This window comes from Macaca fascicularis, chromosome 10, assembly GCF_037993035.2.
Source record: "Macaca fascicularis isolate 582-1 chromosome 10, T2T-MFA8v1.1".
Taxonomy (NCBI): domain Eukaryota; kingdom Metazoa; phylum Chordata; class Mammalia; order Primates; family Cercopithecidae; genus Macaca; species Macaca fascicularis.
Genome location: NC_088384.1, coordinates 31528952 through 31555240, shown reverse-complemented (window position 1 = coordinate 31555240; position 26289 = coordinate 31528952). Strand labels below are relative to the sequence as shown.

General features: G+C 49.6%; 1 protein-coding gene across 3 annotated transcripts in view; it reads left to right on the top strand.

The window, feature by feature from the left end:
- Positions 1–26289, top strand: part of UBE2L3 (ubiquitin conjugating enzyme E2 L3) — a 51658-nt gene that overhangs the window by 7145 nt on the left and 18224 nt on the right. For 2 of the 3 annotated variants that reach the window (XM_045363921.3, XM_074004298.1), the window contains exon 2: positions 20290–20385. The exons of the other annotated variant lie outside the window; for it this stretch is intronic. In XM_045363921.3, coding sequence (XP_045219856.1) covers positions 20290–20385 — 96 coding nt within the window. The remainder of the gene's footprint in view (positions 1–20289; positions 20386–26289) is intronic. 3 annotated transcript variants of the gene reach the window in all.

Genomic DNA, 26289 nt, shown 5'->3' with positions numbered 1-26289 from the left:
AGGTTGGGGCCAGCCTGCCTGGACATACCCTCATCATTGAGAGCCCATTCTCTTACCTGTGGTACTTTCTTATTTTGTAGTTTGGAGAAAGAGTTACTGAGACAGCTGTGTGAATGTTTGTTTAAAAATGTTGGCTGGGGGCCGGGCGCGGTGGCTCACGCCTGTAATCCCAGCACTTTGGGAGGCCAAGGCGGGCGGATCATGAAGGTCAGGAGATTGAGACCACTGGCCAACATGGTGAAACCCTACCTCTACCCAAAATACAAAAATTAACCGGGTCTGGTGGCACATGCCTGTATCTCAGCTACTAGGGAGGGGGAGGCACAAGAATTGCTTGAACCTCATGAGAGGCAGAGGTTACCGTGGCTCAGGCCTGTAATCCCAGCACTTTGGGAGGCCGAGGCAGGTGGATCACTTGAGGTCAGGAGTTCGAAACCAGCTTGGTCAACATGGTGAAACCCGGTCTCTACTAGAATCACAATAAAATTAGCTGGGTGTGGTGGCATGTGCCTGTAATCCCAGCTACTCGGGAGGCTGAGGCAGGAGAATCGCTTGAACCTGCAAGGCAGAGGTTGCAGTGAGCCAAGATCACGCCACTGCACTCTGGCCGGGGGAACAGAGTGATACGCTATATAAAAAAAAAAAAATAGGCCAGGCGCAGTGGCTCACGCTTGTAACCCCAGCACTTTGGGAGGCCGAGACGGGCGGATCACGAGGTCAGGAGATCGAGACCATCCTGGCTAACACGGTGAAACGCCGTCTCTACTAAAATACAAAAAAAAATTAGCCGGGCGTGGTGGCGGGCGCCTGTAGTCCCAGCTACTGGGGAGGCTGAGGCAGGAGAATGGCGTGAACCCGGGAGGCAGAGCTTGCAGTGAGCCGAGATCGCGCCACTGCACTCCAGCCTGGGCGGCAGAGCGAGACTCCGTCTAAAAAAATAAATAAAATAAAAATAAAATAAAATAAGTTTACTTGGCTGGGCATGGTGGCTCACACCTGAATCCCAACACTTTGGGAGGTCAAGGCGGGTGGATCGATTGAGGAGACCAGCCTAGGAAACATGGTGAAACCCCGTCTCTGCTAAAAAAAAAAATATAAAACTCTTGGGAGGCCGAGACGGGCGGATCACAAGGTCAGGAGATCGAGAGCATCCTAACATCCTTTAGTAGAGATGGGGTTTCACCTAACACAGTGAAACCCCATCTCTACTAAAAAATACAAAAAACTAGCCGGGTGAGGTGGTGGGCACCTGTAGTCCCAGCTACTCGGAAGGCTGAGGCAGGAGAATGGCGTAAACCCGGGAGGCGGGGCTTGCAGTGAGCTGAGATCCAGTCACTGCACTCCAGCCTGGGTGACAGAGTGAGACTCTGTCTCAAAAAAAAAAAAAAAATATATATATATATATATATATATATATAAAACTCAGCCGAGTGTGGTGGTGCCTTCCTGTAATCCTAGCTACTCCGGAGACTGAGGAGGCTGAGGCAGGAGAATCACTTGAATCCGGGAGGCGGAGGTTGCAGTGAGCCAAGATGGTGATGCTGTGCTCCAGCCTGGGTGATAGAGCGAGACTCTCCAAAAAAAAAAAAAAAAAAAAAAGTAAAAAAAGAAAAGTTTACTTTTCCGAACAAAATTGGGAAAAATTTTTTTTTTTTTTTTTTTGGAAACGGAGTCTCTATCACCCAGGCTGGAGCGCAGTGGCGCCATCTCGGCTCACTGTAATCTCTGCCTCCCAGGTTCAAGCGATTCTCTTGCCTCAGCCTCCCAAGTAGCTGGAACTATAAGCATGTGTCACCATACCCAGCTGATTTTTGTATTTTTAGTAGAGACGGGGTTTCGCCGTTTCCCAGGCTGGTCTTGAACTCCTGCCCTCAGGCGATCCGCCTCAGCCTCCCAAAGTGCTGGGATTACAGGCATGAGCCACTGTGCCCGGCTTAAAATTGAATAGCTCTTGAACTCAAAATTTGTCTTCCTAATATCTCAGAAATTTACCTGGCGTATTGTATACATCTAGTGTAGTGTGACAGTCACCGTGTCCAAAGATGAACATAGGTGCTATGGAAGGGTCCCACAGGCACTGAATTGGGGCAGGGTTGGAGGTTTGAAAGCAACTCTTTTTTTTTTTTGAGGTGGAGTCTTGCTCTTTCACCCAGACTGGAGTACAATGCATAATCACGGTTCACTGCAACCTCCGCCTCCCGGGTTCAAGCAATTCTCCTGCTTCAGCCTCCTGAGTAGCTGGAATTACAGGCGCGTGCCACTACGCCTGGCTAATTTTTGTATTTTTAGTAGAGATGGGGTTTTGCCATGTTGGTTAGGCTGGTCTCAAACTCCTGACCTCATGTTCCACCTACCTCGGCCTCCTAAAGTTCTAGGATTACAGGTGTGAGCCATCGCGTCTGGCCGAAAGCCACTCTTGATTGAGAAGTTGATGTCTCAGATGTCATATCGTTGCTTCTTGTCTTCTTTTCTTTTCCCTTTTTTTTTTTTTTGACACGGAGTCTCGCTCTGTCGCCCAGGCTGGAGTGCAGTGGCACGATCTTGGCTCACTGCAAGCTCCATCCCCCGGGTTCACGCCATTCTCCTGCCTCAGCCTCCCATGTAGCTGGGACCACAGGCACCCGCCACCATGCCTGGCTAATTTTTTTTTTTTTTGTATTTTTAGTAGAGACGGGGTTTCACTGTGTTAGCCAGGATGGTCTCGATCTCCTGACCTCGTGAACCGCCCGTCTTGGCCTCCCAAAGTGCTGGGATTACAGGCGTGAGCCACGGCGCCCGGCCTTTTTTTTTTTTTTTTTTTTTTTTTTTGAGACACGGTCTCACTCTGTCACCCAGGCTGGAGTACAGTGGCACGATCTTGGCTCACTGCAACCTTCACCTCTGGATTCGAGCAATTCTCCCTGCCTCAGCCTCCAGAGTAGCTGGAATTACAGGCGTGTGTCACCACACCTGGCTAATTTTTTTTTTTTTTTTTTTTTTTTGAGATGGAGTCTTGCGTAGTGGCGCAATCTTGGCTCACTGCAAGCTCCACTTCCCGGGTTCACGCCATTCTTGTGCCTCATCCTCTCAAGTAGCTGGAACTACAGGCCACCACGCCCGACTAATCTTTTGTATTTTTAGTAGAGACGGGGTTTCACCATGTTAGCCAGGATGGTCTCGATCTCTGATCCGCCCGCCTTGGCCTCCCAAAGTGCTGGGATTACAGGCGTGAGCCACCGCGCCCAGCCTAATTTTTGTATTTTTTAGTAGAGGTGGGTTTCACTGTATTGGCCCAGCTGGTCGTGAACTCCTAACCTCAGGTGATCCACCTGCCTCAGCCTCCCAAATAGCTGGGATTACAGGTGTGAGCTACTGTGCCCAGCCGTTGTCTTTCTTTTTTTTTTTTTTTTTTTTTTTTTTTTGAGACGGAGTCTCGCTTTGTCGCCCAGGCTGGAGTGCAGTGGCCGGATCTCAGCTCACTGCAAGCTCCGCCTCGCGGGTTTACGCCATTCTCCTGCCTCAGCCTCCCGAGTAGCTGGGACTACAGGCGCCCACCACCTCGCCCGGCTAGTTTTTTGTATTTTTAGTAGAGACGGGGTTTCACCATATTAGCCAGGATGGTCTCGATCTCCTGACCTCGTGATCCGCCCGTCTCGGCCTCCCAAAGTGCTGGGATTACAGGCTTGAGCCACCGCGCCCGGCCTTTTTTTTTTTTTTTTTTGAGACGGAGTGTCGCTCTGTCGCCCAGGCTGGAGTGCAGTGGCCGCATCTCAGCTCACTGCAAGCTCCGCCTCCCGGGTCTACGCCATTCTCCTGCCTCAGCCTCCCGAGTAGCTGGGACTACAGGCGCCCGCCACCTCACCCGGCTAGTTTTTTTTGTATTTTTTAGTAGAGACGGGGTTTCACCGTATTAGCCAGGCTGGTCTCGATCTCCTGACCTTGTGATCCGCCCGTCTCGGCCTCCCAAAGTGCTGGGATTACAGGCTTGAGCCACCGCGCCCGGCCCCAGCCGTTGTCTTTCAACCTTGAAGCAGAAAGTTAAGAAAGTTGCTTCTGGTGGCTGTGTAGTTTCTCCTTCTGACCCTTGCCGCACATACACTCTAGAATTCCAGAGCTGTGTGAGGGACCTTGGAAAGCAGACACCAGTGGCCTCAGTTTACAGATTAGGAGGCTGAAGCGAGTGGTAGAGCCAGGCCCACCGTCAAGGTCCCCTGCTCTCCGGGCCTTGCTCCTGCTTTTTAGATGGTTGCTTTTGGTTTTGAGGAAGGGACAAGATGGAGAGGAAGAGGGTTCATTTCAGATCCGGTGGCTGTTTGGGTTTTGTTTGTTTTGATTTTTAACACTTCCAGGACTGTGTTGATGATAGTTTTCTGTATTTCATTTTCTTGTCAGATTTTGCCCCCACTTTCCTAGCATAGGTAGGCGGAGCGGGGAACATTCTCTTTTGACAGCCCCTACCCCAGCAGGCACATCTGCAACCAAAGCAGGTGCTAATGTCAAAGGGCTCATGGGCTAATGTCAGGGCTCATGTGGTGCTCCATCTTTCTTTTTTTTTTGAGACGGAGTCTGGCTCTGTCACCCAGGCTGGAGTGCAGTGGCGCGATCTCGGCTCACTGCAAGCTCCGCCTCCCGGGTTTACGCCATTCTCCTGCCTCAGCCTCCCGAGTAGCTGGGACTACAGGCGCCCGCCACCTCGCCCGGCTAGTTTTTTGTATTTTTTTTAGTAGAGACGGGGTTTCACCGTGTTAGCCAGGATGGTCTCGATCTCCTGACCTCGTGATCCGCCCGTCTCGGCCTCCCAAAGTGCTGGGATTACAGGCTTGAGCCACCGCGCCCAGCCTGTGCTCCATCTTTCTAAGAGGGGACCCACCTGCTCACAGTGAGGGAGAGGGTATGACTCAGAGGTTGAATAGCCTCTGAACCCATCTGAGGTGGCTTGTAAAAAATAGTGTTTCACACCAGCACACCTCTCATTAAGAACAGTCAGCAGGCGGGCGCGGTGGCTCATACCTGTAATCCCAGCACTTTGGGAGGCTGAGGCGGGCGGATCACAAGGTCAAGAGATCAAGACCATCCTGGATAACATGATGAAACCCTGTCTCTACTAAAAATACAAAAAAAATTAGCCGGGCGTGGTGATGAGCACCTGTAGTCCCAGCTACTTGGGAGGCTGAGGCAGGGGAATGGCGTGAACCCGGGAGGCAGAGCTTTTAGTGAGCCGAGATCATGCCACTGCACTCCAGCCTGGGCAAGACTCTGTCTCAAAAAAAAGAACAGTCAGCATAAGAAAATCTAAGCTTCCTGAAGGATTCTCCTCAAGTTTTACACAGGCAGTTCCCGTCGTGCCCCTTTGTCCTGTGTCAGGCTTTGTGTGGTTGAATCTGTTGTGGACAGACTTCAGGAGGTCGGTGTCTCAGCCCTCAAGGAGCTATCAGTCTGTTAGTGGGGTGCTGGACTCTGGAGTATGTAATGGAGGTCAGGAATGCCAGGCACACCCATGTACAGATGGACACAGAAACACCTTCCAGGAATGAGGCCTGGCAGCCAGAAGCTGGTGTCAAGGCCTGCTGAGTTGGAGCCTTGGCCACACTTCCCCCATGCTTACTGTGGAGGTTGTGGGCAGTGCGTTCCTCTAAGCCTCTGTTGAGTGTTTTCTTTGTCATGTCCTGTTAGAATGACCACCTGGGAAGGAGTGTGTTGTAACCTCTGAGAAGCACTGTGCTGTGATAGAGTAACAGAGTTCAGATGTAGATTTCTGCCTTTGACTCCTTAGTGTTGTGCCTTTGAGCCTCAGTGCCCTGATTTGTACAGTGGATGATGAGATGACTTCATAAAGTTGTGATCATAGCCAAGTGTATTATTTGTTTATTTATTTATTTGAGATGGAGTTTCACTCTTGTAATCTAGGCTGGAGTGCAATGGTGTGATCTTGGCTCACTGCAACCTCCGCCTCCCAGGTTCAAGCAATTCTCCTGCCTCAGCCTCCCGAGTAGCTGGGATTCCAGGTGCCCACCACCACACCTGGCTAATTTTTGTATTTTTAGTAGAGACAGGGTTTCACCATGTTGGCCAGGATGGTCTTGAACTTCTGACCTCAGATGATTCACCTTCCTCGGCCTCCCAAAGTGCTGGGATTACAGGTGTGAGCCACCGTGCGCAGCCCCAGATGTAATTAGTTATGATGATAACTAAATGTAAGATAGCTATCATACTGCTGACCTACAGAAGTGATGATGTCTTGGCATGGGTCCTGCCCCCTTAGCTAAATATTAGGTGAAATGAGAGAATTGCATTAGAAGGCCATGAGGCTTATGTTTGGATTTTCAGTATATTGGTTTACATTTAAGTCATGATTTAGTGGCCAGGCACGGTGGCTCATGCTTATAATCTCAGCACTTAGGAAGGCTGAGGCGAGAGGATCACTTGAGCCTAGGAGTTTGAGACCAGTCTGCCCAACGGAGTGAGACCCTGTCTCTACAAAAAAATAAAAAGATTAGTTGGGCACATTGGCACATGCCTGTAGTCGCAGCTTCTCAGAAGGCTGAGGTGGGAGGATCGCTTGGGATCTGTAGGTTGAAACTGCAGTGAGCCATGATCATGCCACTGCACTCCAGCCTCGGCAACAAAGCGAGACCCTGTCTCAGGGAAAAAAAAAAAGTCATGATTTTAGTGTCATTGCCAACAGTTGCCTTATGCAAGCTTGGAAAGTTTGCATTTCTGTTACAAGTATTTACTTTGATAGACCAGTTATGCTGGAATTTGGAAGATTTAAGGCAGGTTTATGTAACTCTCCTCAGATATCCAGCTCCATCTGCCAGGTTTTGTTTTGCCTGGGCAGTAGGAGCCTAGAAATATTCCTTGCACAACAACACAGGCACATAATGACTAGCTGTGCAGGACTAGGGAAAATACTGAATATGTTCATGTTTTTGTTGATGTAAATATTGGTCAGTACTATTCCAGAGCAAGCTAAACCCTCCTGGGATCCCACAGAGTAAACAGGAGCACTTGCTCTGTCAGTTTCCAATGGGAGCATTAACTCACTGCTTAGGGTGGCTAAGATGGTCAAAAAAGCAGTTTCAGTGCTGGCTCTAGTCCTGGGCCTGCTCTGTACAAGTTCTTTGACTTGGACCTCTCTGAGCCTTGGCTTTACTGTCTGTGAAATGGGGCTAATGTGCTCTACTTGCCCATCTCAGGGCTGTTAACTGTAAACAGTGCAGAATGGCCTCATAATTGACCGCTTCCTCTCGTGCCATGGCTGCCCCTTTCCCAGCATCTCTCTGTTTTCTGTTCTTTGTTGGAATTACTCTTTTCTTCTCTTTCTTTTTCTTTTCTTTGAGATAGACTCTCTCTCTCTATTGCCCAGACTGGAGTGCAGTGGCGCGATCTCGGCTTACTGCATCCTCTACCTCCTGGGTTCAAGCAATTCTCCTGCCTCAGCCTCCCGAGTGTCTGGGACTACAGACATGCGCCACCATGCCTGGCAAATTTTTTTGTATTTTTAGTAGAGACGGGGTTTCACCATGTTGTTCAGGCTGGTCTCAAACTCCTGACCTTGTGATCCGCCCACCTGAGCCTCCCAAAATGCTGGGATTACAGGTGTGAGCCATCGTATCTGACCTAGTTTTTGTATTTTTAGTAGAGACAGGGTTTCACCATGTTGGCCAGGCTGGTCTTGAACTCCTGACCTCATATGATCTGCCTGCCTGAGCCTCCCAAAGTGCTGGGATTGCAGACATGAGCCACCGTGCCTGGCCTCTTTTCTTCAAGAGACAGGGTCTTGCACTGTTGCCCAGGCTGAAGTGTAGTGGCATGATCATAGCTCATTATAACCTTGAATTCCTGGGCTCAAAGGATCCTCCTGCCTCAGCCTCTTAGGTGGCTGGGACTACAGGTGTGTGCTACCATGCTGGCTAATTTTTTTTTTTTTTTTGAGATGGAGTCTCCCTGTCACCCAGGCTGGAGTGCAGTGATGTGATCTTGGCTTACTGCAACCTCTGCCTCCCAGGTTCAAGCAATTCTCCCACCTCCGTCTCCCAAGTAGCTGTAAGACTATAGGTGAACACTACCATGCACAGCTAATTTTTGTGTTTTTTGGTAGAGATGGGGTTTTGCCATGTTTTCCAGGCTAGTCTCGAACCTCTGGGCTCAAGCAGTCCACCTGCCTTGGCTTCCCAAAGTGCTGGGATTATAGGCGTGAGCCACCATGACTGGCCATTTTGTTATTCTAGTTTTGTTATTCTCAACATAGCAAAATGGGATCTTGCTATGTTGCCTAGGCTGGTCTTGAACTCCTGGCCTCAAGCGCTCCTCCTACCTTGACTTCCCAAAATGCTGGGATTATAGGTGTGAGCCACTGTGCTGGCCAGTGTTCACTTAAAGGAAAAAAAAAATTCGGACTGGGCGCGGTGGCTCACGCTTGTAATCCCAGCACTTTGGGAGGCCAAGGTGGGCGGATCACCTGAGGTCAGGAGTTCGAGACCAGCCTGACCAACATGAAGAAACCCCGACTCTACTAAAAGTACAAAATTAGCCGGGTGTGGTGGTGCATGCCTGTAATCCCAGCTACTCGGGAGTCTGAGACAGGAGAATCACTTGAACCTGGGAGGCAGGGGTTGCGGTGAGCCGAGATCACACCATTGTACTCTAGCCTGGGCAACAAGAGTGAAACTGTCTCCAAAAAAAATAAAATAAAATTCAGACCAAGCTGTGCCCAGTAGCTCACGCCTATAATCCCAGCACTTTGGGAGGCCGAGGCAGATAAATCACCTGAGGTCAGGAGTTTGAGACCAGCCTGGCCAACATGGCAAAACCCCATCTCTACTGAAAAAAAAAAATGCAAGAAAAAATTAACCAGGCATGGTGGCGCCTGCCTGTAGTCCCAGCTACTTGGGAGGCTGAGGCAGGAGAATCGCTTGAACCTGGGAGGTGGAGGTTGCAGTGAGCTGAGATCACACCACTGCACTCCAGCCTGGGTGACTGAGCGAGACTTCATCTCAAAACAAACAAACAAACAAACAAAAGGTTCAGAACAATGTCTGGGTTTCGGTGCCTGTAGACTTGTAGTCAGAGGTTTTTTTCCATGTGCTTAGCTCAGTGGGAGGTTTTAGTCCTTTTAGGAGCTTGTTTCTAGCTGTAGAAACGACACTGCATTCATCAAGGCCCCAGTTTTTTCCTTGCCAAGAGACTGAGTGATATGAATGTGGTGGTTTTTTTTTTTTGTTTTTTTTGTTTTTTTTGCGATGGAGTCTCACTGTGTCACCTAGGCTGGAGTGCAATGGTACGATCTCGGCTCACTGTAACCTCCGCTTCCCGGGTTCAAGCTATTCTCCTACCTCAGCCTCCCGAGTAGCTGGGATTACAGGCATGCACCAGGACTCCTGGCTAATTTTTGTAGTTTTTTTGTTTTTTTGTACAGAGTTTCACTCTTGTTGCCCAGCCTGGAGTGCAATGGTGCCATCTCGGCTCACCGCAACCTCTGCCTCTGCCTCCCGGGTTCAAGTGATTCTCCTGCCTCAGCCACCCGAGTAGCTGGGATTACAGGCGCGCGTCACCACGCCCAGTTAATTTTTTTATTTTTAGTGGACGAGGTTTCACCATGTTGGTCAGGCTGCTGTCGAACTCCTGACCTCAGGTTCCACCTGCCTCAGCCTCCCAAAGTGCTGGGATTACAGGTGTGAGCCACTGCGCCCCACCCTCAATATGGTGATTCTTAAGCAGAGCAGGGGTTACACATCACAGTCATCTGGGAGCACTCCCCACACAGAGGTACCCATCTTGTACTGGGGGATGATGCAATAAGCAAGTCCTAGATGGTGCCTAGGCACATCAGCTCTCCTTCCTTCTCCCCTATACCCCTCTGACCCCTTCCGCTACCTCTCTGTATTTTAAACAGCCCCCAGGGGCTTGGCCAGGCACCCTGGCTGGAAAGTTCTGGCCCTGATGATGACTGCCCTGAGTTGGTAAACACTCCAGCTAAGCTGGCTTCCTTTCTGCTTCCCTAACGCCCCTGCTGGTTTCTGCCCTCCATGTCTCTGCATACACATTTCCCACACATGGACACCTGTTCTCTAGCAGTTCTGTCTTCCCCCGTCTTTCAAGGCCCGTCTCAGAGCCTGTCTTCCATAAAGCTGTTCCCTCCACTGGTGTCTGCTAGACTTCCTCACTGTGACCTAAAGGTTCCTAGAGCAGCGTTTCTCAGTTCTTTTAACCCACCCTCAACAGCCAAGAAAAGTTGCCTTAAGCTTTACTTTCCTTTAAGGATATTACAGGCCTTTTGCCGTTTAACAGATATAAAATGACACAGTAGTATGGAATATGCTTGTTTACATTGCACCAGTGTCCTTGCATTGAAACTTTTTGCCCATAGCACTGCACTGACATCTGAAGCATCCCTGACTGGCCCCCCTGGTTATTGCTCTGCACGTCTGTTCACCTGCTCCTGGCACTGACTTCAGAGGAGGCTCAAGAGAGTGTATAGTACGGTCCTGCCCAGTGCAGGTGGCTCCTTTCTGACATCCCCGGCCACTGGCAGCCCTGTCTGCCCCACCCATTTGAGTATCTATAGTGACATGATGACTGCTGCCCCAAGTCAGGGGGGTTGGACCACGCGGAGGTGGCATTTAAGAGTTTGGCACTGAGTCAAAAGCTGCCTGTGATAGTGAATACTTGCCCCAATTCTTTCTTTTTTACTCCTGTAGAAAGTTGAATCCTTTATAGGTAAACTTTTTAAATTAATTTGTTTTTCTTTTGAGGCGGAGTTTCACTCTTGTTGCCCAGGCTGGAGTGCAATGGTACGATCTTGGCTCACCGCAACCTCCTGCCTTCTGGGTTCAAGCGATTCTCCTGCCTCAGCCTCCTGAATAGCTGGAATTACAAGTGTGCGCCACCATGCCCGGCTAATTTTGTATTTTTAGTAGAGATGGGGTTTCTCCATGTTGGTCAGACTGGTCTCAAACTCCCGACCTCAGGTGATCCACCCGCCTCAGCCTCCCAAAGTGCTGGGATTATAGGCATGAGCCACCGTGCCTGGCCTAAATTTTTTTTTTTGTTTGTTTGTTTGTTTTTTTTTGAGACAGAGTCTTGCTCTGTCACCCAGGCTGGAGTGCAGTGGCGTGATCTCAGCTCACTGCAACCTCCACCTCCCGGGTTCAAGCGATTCTTCTGCCTTAGCCTCCCGAATAGCTGAGACTACAGGCGTGCACCACCATACCTGGCTAATTTTTGTATTTTTAGTAGAGATGGGGTTTCACCATATTGACCAGGCTGGTATCGCACTCCTGACTTTGTGATCTGCACACTTTGGCCTCCCAAAGTGCTGGGATTACAGGCATGAGCCACCGTGCCTGGCCTAAATTTTTTTTTTGTTTTTTTTTTTTTTTTTTTGAGACAGAGTCTTGCTCAGTCGCCCAGGCTGGAGTGCAGTGGTGCGATCTTGGCTCACTGCAAGCTCCGCCTCCCAGGTTCACACCATTCTCCTGCCTCAGCCTCCCGAATATCTGGGACTACAGGCGCCCACCACTACGCCCAGCTAATTTTTTTTGTTTGTATTTTTAGTAGACACGGGGTTTCACCGTGTTAGCCAGGATGGTCTTGATCTCCTGACCTCGTGATCCGCCCGTCTCGGCCTCCCAAAGTGCTGGGATTACAGGCATGAGCCACAGTGCCCGGCCCTGGCCTAAATTTTATTTTATTTTATTTTATTTTTATTTTTATTTTTATTTTTTGAGGCAAGGTCTCGCTCTGTCACCCAGACTGGAGTGCAGTGGCATGATCATGGCTTACTGCTTCCTGGATATCCTGGGCTCAGGCAGTCTTTCCGCTTCATTTTTGATTTTTTTGTAGAGATGAGGTCTTACTGTGTTTCCCAGGCTGATCTTCAACTCCTGACCTCAAGTGATTTTCCTGCTTCGGCATCCCAAAGTGCTGGGATTACAGGAGCACTTTGGGAGGTCAAGGTGGGCAGATCATTTGAGGTTAGGAGTTGGAGACCAGCCTGGCCAACATGGCAAAACCCCATCTCTACTAAAAGTACAAAAATGAGCTGGGCGTGGTGGTGCATGCCTGTAGGCCCAGCTACTCAGGAGGTTGAGGCATAAGAATCGCTTGAGCCTGGGAAGTGGAGGTTGGAGTGAGCTGAGATCACGCCTCTACACTCCAGCCTGGAGAGCGAGACTCCATCTCAAACAAACAAAAAACAACAAAATGTGAAACTACTGGCATAAGCCACTTCATCTAGCCAGCAGGTGAACTTTTTAACATTTGAAGACAGATGTGTGTCATCTTCACATCTCTTTAGGACATAGGTTCCTGGTTCTTTTGATTGTTCCTGGTAGGACATGGTCCTTGCTGTTCTTGTCCTGAGCAGCCCTTATTTGATGTGGTCTTCTAAAGTACGATGTCCAGAACTGGACACAGCATTTGGCTCTGAATAGTTTAGGGTAGCCTGGACGTTAAACACGGCACAAACGATTGGTTAGCTAAACCAGTCAGTTTTTCACGCTGCTGCTAAGGTTCATGCCTTGTACTAGGTGAAAAATTAAGTGTTTGGAACCAAGTCCAGGTCTTCACTGGATCTCTAAAATATTTCATTCTGTGGCTTGGGGTGTTGTTTTGCTATCAAGGACCCTTACAGGTTTAGTCTTTAAGCCTATACTCGTTCCTTCCCTGATATGTGGTACCTGACTACATCTCTCTCAGCCCACTTCTCACCAGGGTGACTTCAGGCCACCAGTTCTAAAGCCATTCGATTCTCCTCAGCTCTTCTTGATCCAGCCTTTCTTTATTTTGTACAGAAACATTGTAGTGGCTGTTGAGAGAAAGGATCATCACTTTTAGCCAGGGCTTGGGGAGCTCCTTAGAGGAATGGGCATTTGAGAGAGGCTTTCAGTGATGAGCATGTTGGGGATGTGGGGCTGGTGATAGGCAGGACAGTTGGGGACATCCTTCCAGCAGACATCCTGGGGAAAGACATAGAGGGGGGAAATCACCAGGCTGACTTGGTAGGATTCTGCACACTGCTCATTTGGGTTGCACCAAAGAGCTTTAGTTGGAAATATTGGATGGCAGGATTCCTACATATTTTGCAGGGGGAAGAGTTGTCTGGTGCTGTTGGATTTCTTTTCTTTTCTTGTTTCTTTTTTTTTTTTTTTTTTTTGAGACGGAGTCTCACTCTGTTGCCCAGGCTGGAGTGCAGTGGCCAGATCTCAGCTCACTGCAAGCTCCGCCTCCCGGGTTTACAGCATTCTCCTGCCTCAGCCTCCAGAGTAGCTGGGACAACAGGCGCCCGCCACCTCGCCCGGCTAGTTTTTTGTATTTTTTTTAGTAGAGACGGGGTTTCACCATGTTAGCCAGGATGGTCTCGATCTCCTGACCTCGTGATCCACCGGTCTCGGCCTCCCAAAGTGCTGGGATTACAGGCTTGAGCCACCGCGCCTGGCCTTCTTTTTCTTTTTTGAGACAGGGTCTTGCTCTGTTGACTAGGCTGAAGTATAGTGGCGCCATCATGGCTCACTGTAGCCTCAACCTTTTGGGCTCAACTGGTCATCCCAAGTCAGCCTCGTGAGTAGCTGGGACCACAGGCATACATCACCACACCTGGCTAAGTTTTTAATTTTTGTAGAGATAGGGTCTTGCTATATTGCCCAGGCTTGTCTTGAGCTCCTGAGCTTAAGTGATCCTCCTGCCTTGACCTCCCAGTGTTGGGATTACAGATGTGAGCTACCGCCCCTGGCTCTTGGCCTAGATTTATTTTATTTATTTTATTTTTTTGAGACGGAGTCTCACTCTTTTGCCCAGGCTGGAGTGCAGTGGCATGATCTTGGCTCACTGCAACCTCCACCTCCCGGATTCAAGCGATTCTCCTGCCTCAGCCTCCCGAGTAGCTGGGACTACAGGTGTGCGCCACCACGCCCAGCTAATTTTTGTATTTTTAGTAGAGACAGGGTTTCACCATGTTGACCAGGCTGGTCTCGAATTCCTGACCTCAAGTAATCTGCCTGCCTCGGCCTCCCACAGTGTTGGGATTACAGGCTTGAGCCACTGCGCTTGGCCTTTTTTTTTTTGAGACGGAGTCTCGCTCTGTCACCCAGGCTCAAGTGCAGTGGTGAGATCGCAGCTCACCACAACGTCCACCTCCTGGGTTCCAGTGATTCTCCATTCTCCCCCTCCCAAGTAGCTGGGAATACAGGAACCCGCCACCATGCCTGGCTAATTTTTGTATTTTCAATAGAGACGGGGTTTTACCATGTTGGCCAGCCTGCTCTCGAACTCCTGTCCACAAGTGATCCACCGCCTTACTTCCCAAAGCGTTGGGATTACAGGCGTGAGCCACTGTGCCGGCCTTTTTTTTTTTTTTTTTTTTTTTTTGAGACGGAGTCTCACTCTGTTGCCCAGGCTGCAATGGTGCCATCTTGGTTCACTGCAAGCACCGCCTCCTGGATTCAAGTGATTTTCCTGCCTTAGCTTCTTGAGTAGCTGGGACTACAGGTGCGTGCCATCACACCTGGCTAATTTTTTGTATTTTTAGTGGAGATGGGGTTTCACTGTGTTAGCCAGGATTGTCTCCATCTCCTGACCTCGTGATCCACCCACCTAAGCCTCCCAAAGTGCTGGGGTTACAGGTGTGAACCACCGTGCCTGGCCTTTTTTTTTTTTTTTTTAGACAGTCTCGCTCCGTCGCCCAGGCTGGAGTTGGAGTACAGTATGCAATCTTGGCTCACTGTAACCTCTGCCCCACTGGTTCAAGCGGTTCTCATGCCTCAGCCTCTCAAGTAGCTGGAACTACAGGCATGCACCCCTATGCCTAGCTAATTTTTGTGTTTGTAGTAGAGATGGGGTTTCACCATGTTGGCCAGGCTGGTCTCAAACTCCTGGCCTTATGTGATCCACCTGCTTTGGCCTCCCAAAGTGCTGGGATTACAGGCATGAACCACCATGCCTAGCCCTGGCATAGATGTCTTTTTTTTTTTTTTTTTTTGAGACAGAGTCTAGCTCTGTCACCGGGCTGGAGTGCAGTGGTGCGATCTCGGCTCACTGCAACCTCTGACTCCCTGGTTCAAGCTCTTCTGCCTCAGCCTCCCGAGTAGCTGGGACTACAGGCATGTGCCACCATGTCCAGCTAATTTTTGTATTTTTAGTAGAGACGGGGTTTCACTATGTTGGCCAGGATGGTCTTGATCTCCTGACCTCATGATCCGCCCGCCTCGGCCTCCCAAAGTACTGGAATTACAGGCGTGAGCCACCGTGCCCAGCCTAGATTTCTTGATGAATGGCTCCTGATGGGTTCTGGAACCTGGCCTTGTGTGAGGATCATCTGGGGAGATTTTGAACGGTTTTCTAGGCTTCATTGTAGACCCCAAAAAGAAGCAAAAGAGAAACTTTGTTAACTGCTTTGCCAAGACGCAGGTGTGTACATCTGAGCCGTGTGACTGAGCACTGGCTGTACACAGCAGTCTCCTGGTCTCCCATCTCCTCTCAGGACTTAGGTCGGTGGCCTTCTGCTGGGGCCCAGGGCCCATCTCTCCTGTTAATGCTTGCAGAGCTGTTAAGTAACCATCCCTCTCTGCCATGCTCCACACTTCGTCCTGGAGTGGGCATCGAGCTCTCTGGACTTGAGTTTGGGGTGTGGATGTTTTCCATTTTCAGGAGCTGGGTGGCACCCCTGGGCTCTTTCAGTTTCCCTCTATACACTGAAGTCTACTTGGGCTCAGAAGTGGACCTCATTCTAAGAAGCATTGCTCTCTTTCTCCTGCACCACCTGCCCTGGTTGGGAAGCCTGCTGTCCCCATCAAGAGAAGGAACATGTGAGCTGCCTGGCGCTTTCCCTTGAACTCTTCTCTCTCCATTTGTCAGCACTGCACCATCAGCCCTGAGCAGCTGATTTGGGCTGCTTCTTGCTCTGAGCAGAACTGAAACAAACCTTTGTGGGAGTGTTGTTTGTAAGCGTCTGTCATTCTTGGCTTTGGTCTTCCTAACTGTTCTAGAGCTGGGCTGCTCTTGTGGTTTTTATCAGGTCCTTTCTTCTGTCATTTGTAACATCCTTTTGAATTCCACTTCTTGGAGTTTACATTGGTTTCCTTCAATTCCTTCCCTAATTCTTCACTATCAGGACCATTCTCAGTTATCGGGGCACAGTTTTGCTTGAGGGTTTACAACCATCTTGAGGGTTTGAGTCATCTGGCCTTTTGAGTCTCATATATTCAGATGGAACTGATCTCTGAATGTTTCCGATTTTTCTTCTTTCTTCTTCTTCCTTTTTTTGTTTTTGGAGATAGGATCTCACTCCAGTTGCCCTGGCTGGAGTGCCGTGGTTGTAATCTTGGCTCACTGCGTAGCCCTGACTGCCAGGGCTCAGGTGATTCTCCCACTTTTCATCTCTCAGCTTCCCAAGTAGCTGGGACCACAGGCGCACACCACCATGCCTGGCTACTTTTTTTTATTTTTTATTTTTATTTATTTATTTTTGAGACAGAGTCTTTCTCTGTCACTCAGGCTAGTGTGCAGTGGCGCAATCTTGACTCACTACAACCTCCGCCTCCCCGGTTCAAGCAGTTCTCTGCCTCAGCCTCCCGAGTAGCTGGGATTATAGGTGCCTGCCACCACGCCCAGCTAATCTTTTGTATTTTTAGTAGAGATGGGGTTTCACCATCTTGGCCAGGCTGGTCTTGAACTCCTGCCCTCGTGATCTACCTGCCTTGGCCTCCTAAAGTGTTGGGATTACAGGCGTGAGCCACCGCGCCCAGGCTGTATTTTTTTTAGTAGAGACAGTGTTTTGCCGTGTTGGCCAGGCTGGTCTCGAATTCCTGGGCTCAAGCAGTCCACCCGCCTTGACCTCCCAAAATGCTGGGATTATAGGCGTGAACCACTGTGCCCGGCCTGAATTTATCTTCTTGAAGTTGTTTTCCTCAGTGGAGGCATGATTGGCATTTTGGGCTAAATGGTTTCTGTCCACAGGGCTGATCTTGTGCAATGCAGGTCTTTTAGCATCCTGGCCGCTCATAGTGCCCGTGGTTCTCAGTGGAAGCTGTAGAGGACGTTGGGAAATTGGGGTGGGTTGGTCACAATGCCTGGCATCTGTCTCAGGGTAAGGAAGGGCCTGGGAGGCTCAAGTGCAGAGTCGTATCTGGATTCCTGCAACACGCTGTTGAGAAATTTTCTTCTATGGGATGCTCATCATTCTCTGAAGATGTCAGGGCCTGTTTGTTTGTTTGTTTGTTTGTCTGTTTCTCTCACTTCTACCTTATAATCAGTTCTTCCTTGTTGGTTAGAATTATGTAAAGGAGGTTGCCTCTTCTGTCTTTGGAGAGCTTAACTTGAAGGCAAGGTAAGTTAGGAGTTTATCTGATAACCCTGCTTTGGATTCTCTGAGCTTCCCAACCCTGCTCTCATTAGCATCCTCAGGATTACCCGTTCTTCTTTCTGGCCAGGTGTGTGGCTCACTCCCATGGCAGTATTGCTTTTCTCTTTGTCTGTGGATCCCCTGGATCTCCTTGATCCCAAAGCACCAGTAAGTGTCCTTTCTGCACTCCTGCCTATAGTGCTCCTCACTGACTGCCTCCTCTCCTTTTTCTTGAGCAAGATACAGGTTTTCACTCTCATGTTACAGTTGAGTTCCATCTTGCCATATTTTTGTAATTCTTGTGGAATTTACTTTGTGTTTATCATCCATACTTTTTTTTTTTTTGGGAGATAGTTTCGCTCTTGTCGCCCAAGCTGGAGTGCAGTGGTACGATCTTGGTTCTCTGCAACCTCTGCCTCCCGGGTTTGAGCTATTCTCCTACCTCAACCTCCCAAGTAGCTGGGATTACAAGTGCCCGCCACCACGCCTGGCTGATTTTTGTATTTTTAGTAGAAATGGGGTTTCACCATGTTGGCCAGGCTTGTCATGAACTCCTGACCTTGGGTGATCCACCCACCTCGGTCTCCCAAAGTCCTGGGATTACAGACATGAGCCAGCGCACCCAGCCATTGCCCATACTTTATACCGTTGGAGTGTGGATTTTTGAAACCATAAACTATTTACAGATGATTTTAAAATTTGTTTTCTCCCATAAATATTCACTGTTGTTTCTTCTTTTGTTAGTTGTCTAGTTTCAAAGTTCTATCTGGCATATTTTTTTCCTATCTGTATTTGGTTTAAAACATTTTGTTTGCTAGGACTCCAGCCTTAAGGGACATGCATGCTATATTCTGTCTTTAGCCAAGAATCTTAGTCAAGTGTCTTGAGCCAAGGTCAAAAAAGCCAAACATTGGAATTGTAGTTATAGAAAATCCTTCCCACCCCAGATTCTTTTTTCCTCCCAAAGCCCCAGCTTCCCATCTACCCACCAACCTGGTCATTAAGCACATGTTTGAGCACCACTGTGAGCTAGGCCCTGGCAGGACCGGGGCTTCCTGATCCCTGCCCTCGTTGAGTTTACATTCTCTTTGGAGAGTGGAAGGAGGTGGTAGTGTGGGTGTGAGATGTTTTCCCCTTCCTGAGTCTGCCCAGGCTTCATAATCCCCAGGGGAGCATTTCTGATGAGTGAGCAGGAGGACCAGGTAGCAGCTGGCGGGTTGGAGTGGTCCCTCAGGTTCCGTACCTCCTTATGCAGGGAAAGAGGGACCTCATGCAGGTGGAGAAGGGCCAGACCACTCCATTCCTCACTGCAGAAGGTTGCAGCCCATGCTGCTGACACCTCAGGGAGAAATAGATCCGTCATCTCTCCCAGCGGTGCCTCTTCTCACCACAGGCACAGCCTGTGAGAAATCCCTGTGTTCAAGATCCACCCACCCTTGCTGGACCAGAATTTCTGGGGCTCGGCCCAAGTCCAGGTGATCGTGGTGGGCAGATTAGGGTGACAGGCAGGAGCACCCTGTGGGGAGAAACTTGTGCCTGTTGCCTGCTATGAAGCACCAGTGTGTTCCAACTCTTCCGTGCGTTCATTCAGCGCGCACTCCCTCTCTGCTGCTCTGGGCCGGGCGCCCAGTACATCTTCCTACTCATAACCAGTAACCTGAACTCTGGTTCCCCCTTCCTTGCAAATTGTTTCCTTCCCTGCCTGTGTAGCCTCAGGGTGCCTTTTAAACTACCACTGTATGATGGAAGTATGAGCTTTTTGGGCTTGATGTGAGGGCTAATAGGGAGCCCCCAAGCCACTTTGAGTTGAAGCACCATATAAGGAGGTTCTGGAGGGTGCTGGAGCTGGGCCAGAGGAAGCAGCCTGGCAAAGGAGGCAGGGCTTAGCTGGATGGTGCTCAGGCTGCAGAAGAGAAGGTGCCTGACAGGTGTGGAGGCAGCTGTTGTGCCACTGGATGGGAGGCCGGGCTGAGGCAGGTTAAGTGGCACTCGTGTGTCAACAGTGGAGGAATGTTGGCGAGGCTGGTGTGCTGGCGGGAGGGCGTGCTGGCGGGAGGGCATGCTGGGTGGCTTGGGTTATAGCACCTGCCAGGCATTCACTGAGGTGTTGGAGGCAATGGGAAATGTCAGGCTGGCGCACAGTTGAAAAACAAGTGACAGTTCTGAAGACATCTCAGGCAGGACCCTGAAGTCGTGAAGTTGTGCTTTCTGGGTGAAGTGGCACTTGCTGCATTGACTGTTCATACACCAATAACCCCACATATTTGCAAGGGGTCCTGTTGCCCACAGCATGGCTTCCCCTTCCTTTTCTGCATTCTGGGTCTGTTTTGCAGCTGAGGAAACTGAGGCTCATTGAAGGTTTCCCGTCCCCACCCCACCCCCCACTCCCACCCCAGTCCCAGACTGGATGGTTCTCTTTGCTGTGTGCCCATGTTGAGGTGGAGTCCTTCTGAAATCACACTTACAGCATTGGGTAGAAAACTGGATATGTGTTTGTGTCTGGTTTGTTCCCAGTCCCCAGTTTTATTCATCTTTAGGTTCTCAGCATCTGATGCATAATCAGTGCTTAATGAATCTTGATTGGAAGGTATCAGGTGTACAGCACCTCAGTATAGCTCCTGCCACGTGTCTGCCCTATGCAGGGTGCTGAGGGATTTAAACAGGCATGATGACCAACCCAAAGAGGAGGTGGTACATCTGCAGAAGCACAGTTCCCCCTGTCGTGTTTAGGGGGTTCACTGAGGTGGGGACTTGTCTTGGTCTGGGGCATGGGTAGAGGCAACGACCTTGCAGAGGGGACCGCCATGGCAGCTCCATGCCTCCTTAACCACTCCAAGCACAGTTTAGTCCTCACTCTCCAATTTTGACATTGGCATTGTTGGCACTTGGTTTAATTTGAGGGCATCAGGAGGGATCTTAATATGTGGTGCTTTCCCCTATTTGACACCCCTTTATGCTTTGTCAATCAACAGGAGCTTGAAGAAATCCGCAAATGTGGGATGAAAAACTTCCGTAACATCCAGGTTGATGAAGCTAATTTATTGACTTGGCAAGGGCTTATTGTTCCTGTGAGTATTGAACACTTCCACTTCCTACCAGATTATTCTTTAAGGTGATGTGTGTGCTGTTGGGCTTGTTTTTCTGCTCCTTAGTAGGCTCTTAGTCTAGGCAGCCAGCAGATGCACAGAAGTGGCTGTCGCTCTAGGGTGATAAGGTAGGGAGTGTAGCCTTGGGTCCTGAGTAGAGTCACATCTTGGCACTGGTTTTGTCAAATTCAGGGGCTCTTGAGCTTTGCAGATCTGTGGACACAGAGAAAAGGAGTGTGTCTGTGCTCCTGCTCTTTTCCTGGCTTCCCTGCGCCTGGCCTGATGGATCAGTAGGACCTTCTTCTCTGAGCTCCTTGGGAGGGGACAAGCATTGCCCTCTAGATATTTTGCTTTCTCTCTTGGTTTTGCATTCATGTCTCTAACCCTTTGGATACCTGTATTTCGGGCTTTATTCCTGGTCCCCTCCAACCTGTGCCTTCCATTTGTCTCAAGTCCCTTTTCCTAATTGCCCACATGTTCACCTCACCCCATGTCTTTTTCTGGGGCTTATGCCTCCAGAGTCTGCCCCCACAGCCCAGTTCCCCCGTCTCACAGACTTCTGCCTTCTGATGGGCTCAAGCCCCTCCTAACAATGGCCTTCCCTGGAACTTAGCACCCTCTTAGTGTCTACTCTTTTCTGCATCCTTTCATCCCCTCCCCTTCAAGAGGCTTATCTTATAATTAACTCCAGTTTGCAGTCCCCCTTCCTCTCCTGAAACCACATCACACCCAGCCCACGGGCTGCCTCCACTGTTGTCACACCTCTAGCTCGGTAGCGCTGGCGTCATGGCCTTTGCTTGCCTCCTGAGCTTTTAGAGCATGGGCAGCGTTCCAGGCCCCAGTCCTGTGACCAGCCTGCCACTCTCTCCTGTCTTGCCACTCCTTAGCCTCCTCACTCTTAAACATGGCTCTTATTAGTCTCCTGCTGTTCTCCTGTTCTGTTTTGTCTCTGGGGACCCTACTACTTTCAGCATCATAGATGATTATGCTGGACGTGAAGGATTCCCACACCTGTCTCCATTCCTGCCTTCTCCCCGGAAGCTGCACCATCTCTCCACCAGGCAGCCTCACTTGGTCGTTGTGTAGCCTTCCAGCTACCCCAGCTCACAGCCTTGTCCTGTGTGAGTGCCCTCCTTTCCTGTTCTTCCTCATCCACTCACCTTCTTTCTTCCTTTTCTTTCCCACTTTGCACATCTGAGCCTTAGGCCCTTGCCCTGTGCCTAACCCTGTCCTGTATGTAATTTTTTCTCATGGATGGATTGGCTACTTTGCCAAAGCAGAGCATGGAACATGCTTCCTCCTATAGATGCTTCTTGATGCTGGTTATAAGGTCATGCCTTTTTTTTTTTTTTTAAAGTCCCTGAATTTGATCAGCAGTTATTGGATTTGTAGTTTATTTCCATAATCATTTGGATAACTAAGGAAAGATATGCTTTGTAATGATTTAGTATGCTCAGAATGTTTAAATCTGGGAGCTTCCAGTCTGATTTTGAAGATGAGTCCTTTAGATTTCTTTAGGCTTGATGGTGTTAGGGCTCAGGGCAAAGGGTATGGGTGGCAGAGACACCTCTGCATGGGAGAGGTTGGCCTGTGAGTACAGCCCTTGCCTACTCTAGGGACCTGAAGATGGCCGGGACCATCTGACATCTTGTCCCCTTTCTAATTGAGATTGTGTAGCCTACCAAGCAAAGAAGTGAACAGTTAATCTGTGGCTCTTTGGAAAGTGATAAAAATGAATGGAATGGTTTTAAGTGGTAAGGCTTGGGCAGTCTGGCCCTGAGAGTTTAGTGGCCTGAGAGCCTGCTAGCCGGCTCCAAGGGTAGACTGTTGCTGGGCATGTTCTGCCCCAACTCATGCAAAGGCCTCACTCTGGTTTCACGCTGGCAGGGGCTGTGGAGCAGTGGGCTAAGATCTTACTAGGCCAAAGGTGGAGGCTGGCTGGTAGAATCCCAGTGCGCTTGGACTGAGGCTCTGGGGAGCTATCCAGGCCAAAGTTTTGCCTTGGAGACAGTAAGCCACAGTCAGGGCTGCTCTTGTGCCTGTGTATACCACTTCTTCTCGGTCCTCTCCATTGCTTTCTTCCAGGGCCCTAGGTTTGTATGAGGAGTGTTTCAACAAAGTCTTCTTCCTTCTCCAGAGCAGTTAAGACATTCTTAACATCTGACATCCCCAAGGTCCACACTTGTACCCCAACCTGGGCCTTAGGTCTTCCTGCATTGGACGGGCTGGGCCAGCATGGGAATCTACTATACAAATTCACCTGAGGTCTGCCCAGTTGGGATGAAAGCAGAGCCAGGTCGATGAAGGCATGGCAGCCCAGCCCTGGTCCTTAGTGGAAGGTGCTATCCTTGGGTAGCCACTTAGTGATTGCCCTGGTCGTAGTGCACAGAGGAGGGCAGGTGGGAGGGGAGGCTGGAGAGGTACTTCCTAGAGACTTCATTGTTGCCAACACAACTCAGGTCTATTCCCTTTAAACATTTGTTTTTCTGTAATTTTTTTTCATCGAAGATTCTAAGGTAACGTCTAAGGAAGAAAATATTACCCATAATCACATCATCAAGAAATTCAGTTACGTTTTGGGTATTGCCCTTTAGGAACTAGAGATATGGTGGTGAACCTTCTTGAAGCTTCTAGCCCAGTGAACGTGTTTACTCTTAACCTTCAGCATACTTCCACTCAGCCTTTTTTCATGCAGTTTTTTTTTTTTTAATTGAGATGGAGCCTCGCTCTGTCGCCAGGCTGGAGTGCAGTGGCATGATCTCTGGTCACTGTAACCTCTGCCTCCCGGATTGAAGCGATTCTCCTGCCTCAGCTTCCCAAGTAGCTGGAACCACAGGTGTGTGCCAGCACACCCAGCTAATTTTTGTATTTTTAGTAAAGACGGGGTTTCACTATGTTGTCCAGGATGGTCTTGGTCTCTTGACCTTGTGATCCACCCACTTCGGTCTCCCAAAGTGCTGGGATTACAGGCATGAGCCACTGCGCCCGGCCTTCATGCAGCTTTTAATAAACCATTTCATAACTTCATAATAATGTTTTGTTGTTTTGAGGCAGAGTTTTGTGCTAATCACCCAGGCTAGGGTGCAGTGGTGCCATCATGGCCCATTGCAGCCTTGAATTTCTGGTCTCAAGAAATCCTCCTGAGTAGCCAGGAATACAGGTGTGTGCCACCACACCCAGCCAATTTCTTTTCTTTTTTTTTTTTTGAGACAGAGTCTTGCTCTGTCGCCCAGGCTGGAGTGCAGTGGCATGATCTGGGCTCACTGCAAGCTCCCCCTCCCGGGTTCACGCCGTTCTCCTGCCTCAGCCTCTCTAGTAGCTGGGACTACAGGTGCCCGCCACCACGCCCGGCTAATTTTTTGTATTTTTTTAGTAGAGACAGGGCTTCACCGTGTTAGCCAGGATGGTCTCGATCTTCTGACCTCATGATCTGCCCGCCTTGGCCTCCCAAAGTACTGGGATTACAGGCGTGAGCCACTGCGCCCGGCCGCCAATTTCTTTTTATTTTATTCCATTTTATTTTATTTTTTGAGACAGTCTTACTCTGTCACCTAGTCTGGAGTGCAGTGGTGTGATTTCGGTTCACTGCAACCTCAGCCTCCTGGGTTCAAGTGATTCTTATACATCAGCCTCCCGAGTAACTGGGATTGCAGGTGTGCACCACCATGCGCAGCTAATTTTTGTTTTTGAGACAGAGTCTTGCTCTGTTGCCCAGGGTGGGGAGTGCAGTGATACGATCTCAGTTCTCTGCAACCTCCATCTTCTGGGTTCAAGCAGTTTTGGCTAATTTTTGTACTTTCGTGACTGGGTTTCTCCATGTTGGCCAGGCTGGTCTCGAACTCCCGACCTCAAGTGATCCACCCGCCTCAGCCTCCCAAAGTGCTGGGATTACAGGCATAAGCCATTGGGCCCATTCTGTAACATCTTAAATTCCCACTGCAAAGGTTCCAGTTTGTCCATATCCTTCCTAACATTTGTTATTTTACTTTTTTTCTTCTTACGTTACAGCCATTCTAGTTGGTATGTAGTGCTGTCTCATTGTGGTTTTGATTCCATTTTCTTCATACTAAGGATGTGTGGGTTTTGTTTGTTTGTTGTTTGTTTGTTTGTTTGTTTTGAGACAGGGTCTCACTTTGTTGTCCAGGCCAGAGTGCAGTAGCACGGTCTCGTCTCACTGCAACCTCTGCCTTCTGGGTTCAAGTGATTCTCCCACCTCAGCCTCCCGATTAGCTGGGACTACAAGTGTGTACCACCACAGGCAGCTAATTTTTGTATTTTTTGGTAGAGACAGGGTTTTACCCTGTTGGCCAGGCTGGTCTCGAACTCCCGACCTCAAGTGATCCCCCCGCCTCAGCTTCCCAAAGTGCTGGGATTACAGGCGTGAGTCACCGTGCCCGGCCTGATGCACTAACATTTTAAATTTTTTAATTTAATTTTTATTTTTAGAGACAGGGTCTTGCTCTGTCATCCAGGCTGGAATGCAGTGGCTCAGTAATGGCTCACTGCAGCCCCAAACTCCTGAGTTCAAGCAGTCTTCCCAAGTAGCTGGCACTACAGGCACATGCTGTGACACCCAGCTAATTTTAATTTTTTTTTTTTCTGTAGAGATGGAGTCTTGCTGGGGCTACAGGCATGCACCACCATGCCCGGCTGATTTTTTTGTATTTTTAGTAGAGACGGGGTTTTGCTGTGTTGCCCAGGCTGGTCTTGAACTCGTGGCTTCTTTCACCGTTTTGCAGTTTTATTTGTAGTTAGACCTCTCACCTTCTTTCTGCAGGCTTATTTGCACAGCACGTTGCTCCTAAAATCCATGCCCTCCAGTTGCCTCATTCCTCCTCCTCTCTACACTGCCCCTCTGGCCTTTGTTGGGAGCTGCATCCTGTCTCCCTGGGCTCAGCTCTTGCCTGTTAATTGTCAGTTCTTTTCTGCTTCCTACTAATTGTGCTACTCTGCCTTCTCCCTCCGCTACTTCTATCTCCTGTAGCTGTAATAGTTTGTTTGTTTGTTTTTTTGAGATGTAGTCTCGCTCTCTTGCCCAGGCTGGAGTGCAGTGGCGCGATCTCAGCTCACTGCAAACTCCGCCTCCCGGGTTCATGCCATTCTGTCTCAGCCCCCCAGTAGCTGGGACTGCAGGCGCCCGCCACCACGCCCAGCTAATTTTTTTGTATTTTTAGTAGAGACGGGGTTTCACCGTGTTAGCCAGGATGGTCTTGATCTCCTGACCTTGTGATCCACCCACCTCAGCCTCCCAAAGTGCTGGGATTACAGGCGTGAGCCACCGCGCCTGGCCCTGTAGCTGTAATGGTTGAGACCTAATGAGGGCAGCCCTGTTTTCTGACAAAGAGCCACACATAAAAAATAATTTTGCCATCAACCTCAGGGCACACTGGAGTTGTTTTTGGGAGGAAGAGTATCCCCCTATGTTTATGGGCTGTTGAGCTCCTATCACAGCCAGACACAAGGCTCTGTGGACAGAGGCTGCAGAGAAGCTGCCCTCCTGGAATCCATGGTCTTTTAAGCACTGAGTGTGACTCCACCTGCAAGGCACTTAAGACCCAACAGAAGAGGGGCAGCAGTGGGTGGGAGGGTGACAACATCTGGACTGCATAGTGGAAGGCAGTGTGAGCAAAAACTACGAAAAAATATAGTCAATGTGAGGACATATGAGTAGTTTGCATAGATGTACAGAAATTAGGGGCTTTGGCCGGGCGCAGTGGTTCACGCCTGTAATCCCAGCACTTTGGGAGGCCGAGACGGGAGGATCACGAGGTCAGGAGATTGAGACCATCCTGGCTAACATGGTGAAACCCCGTCTCTACTAAAAATACAAAAAATTAGCCGGGTGCAGTGGCAGGCACCTGTAGTCCCAGCTACTTGGGAAGCTGA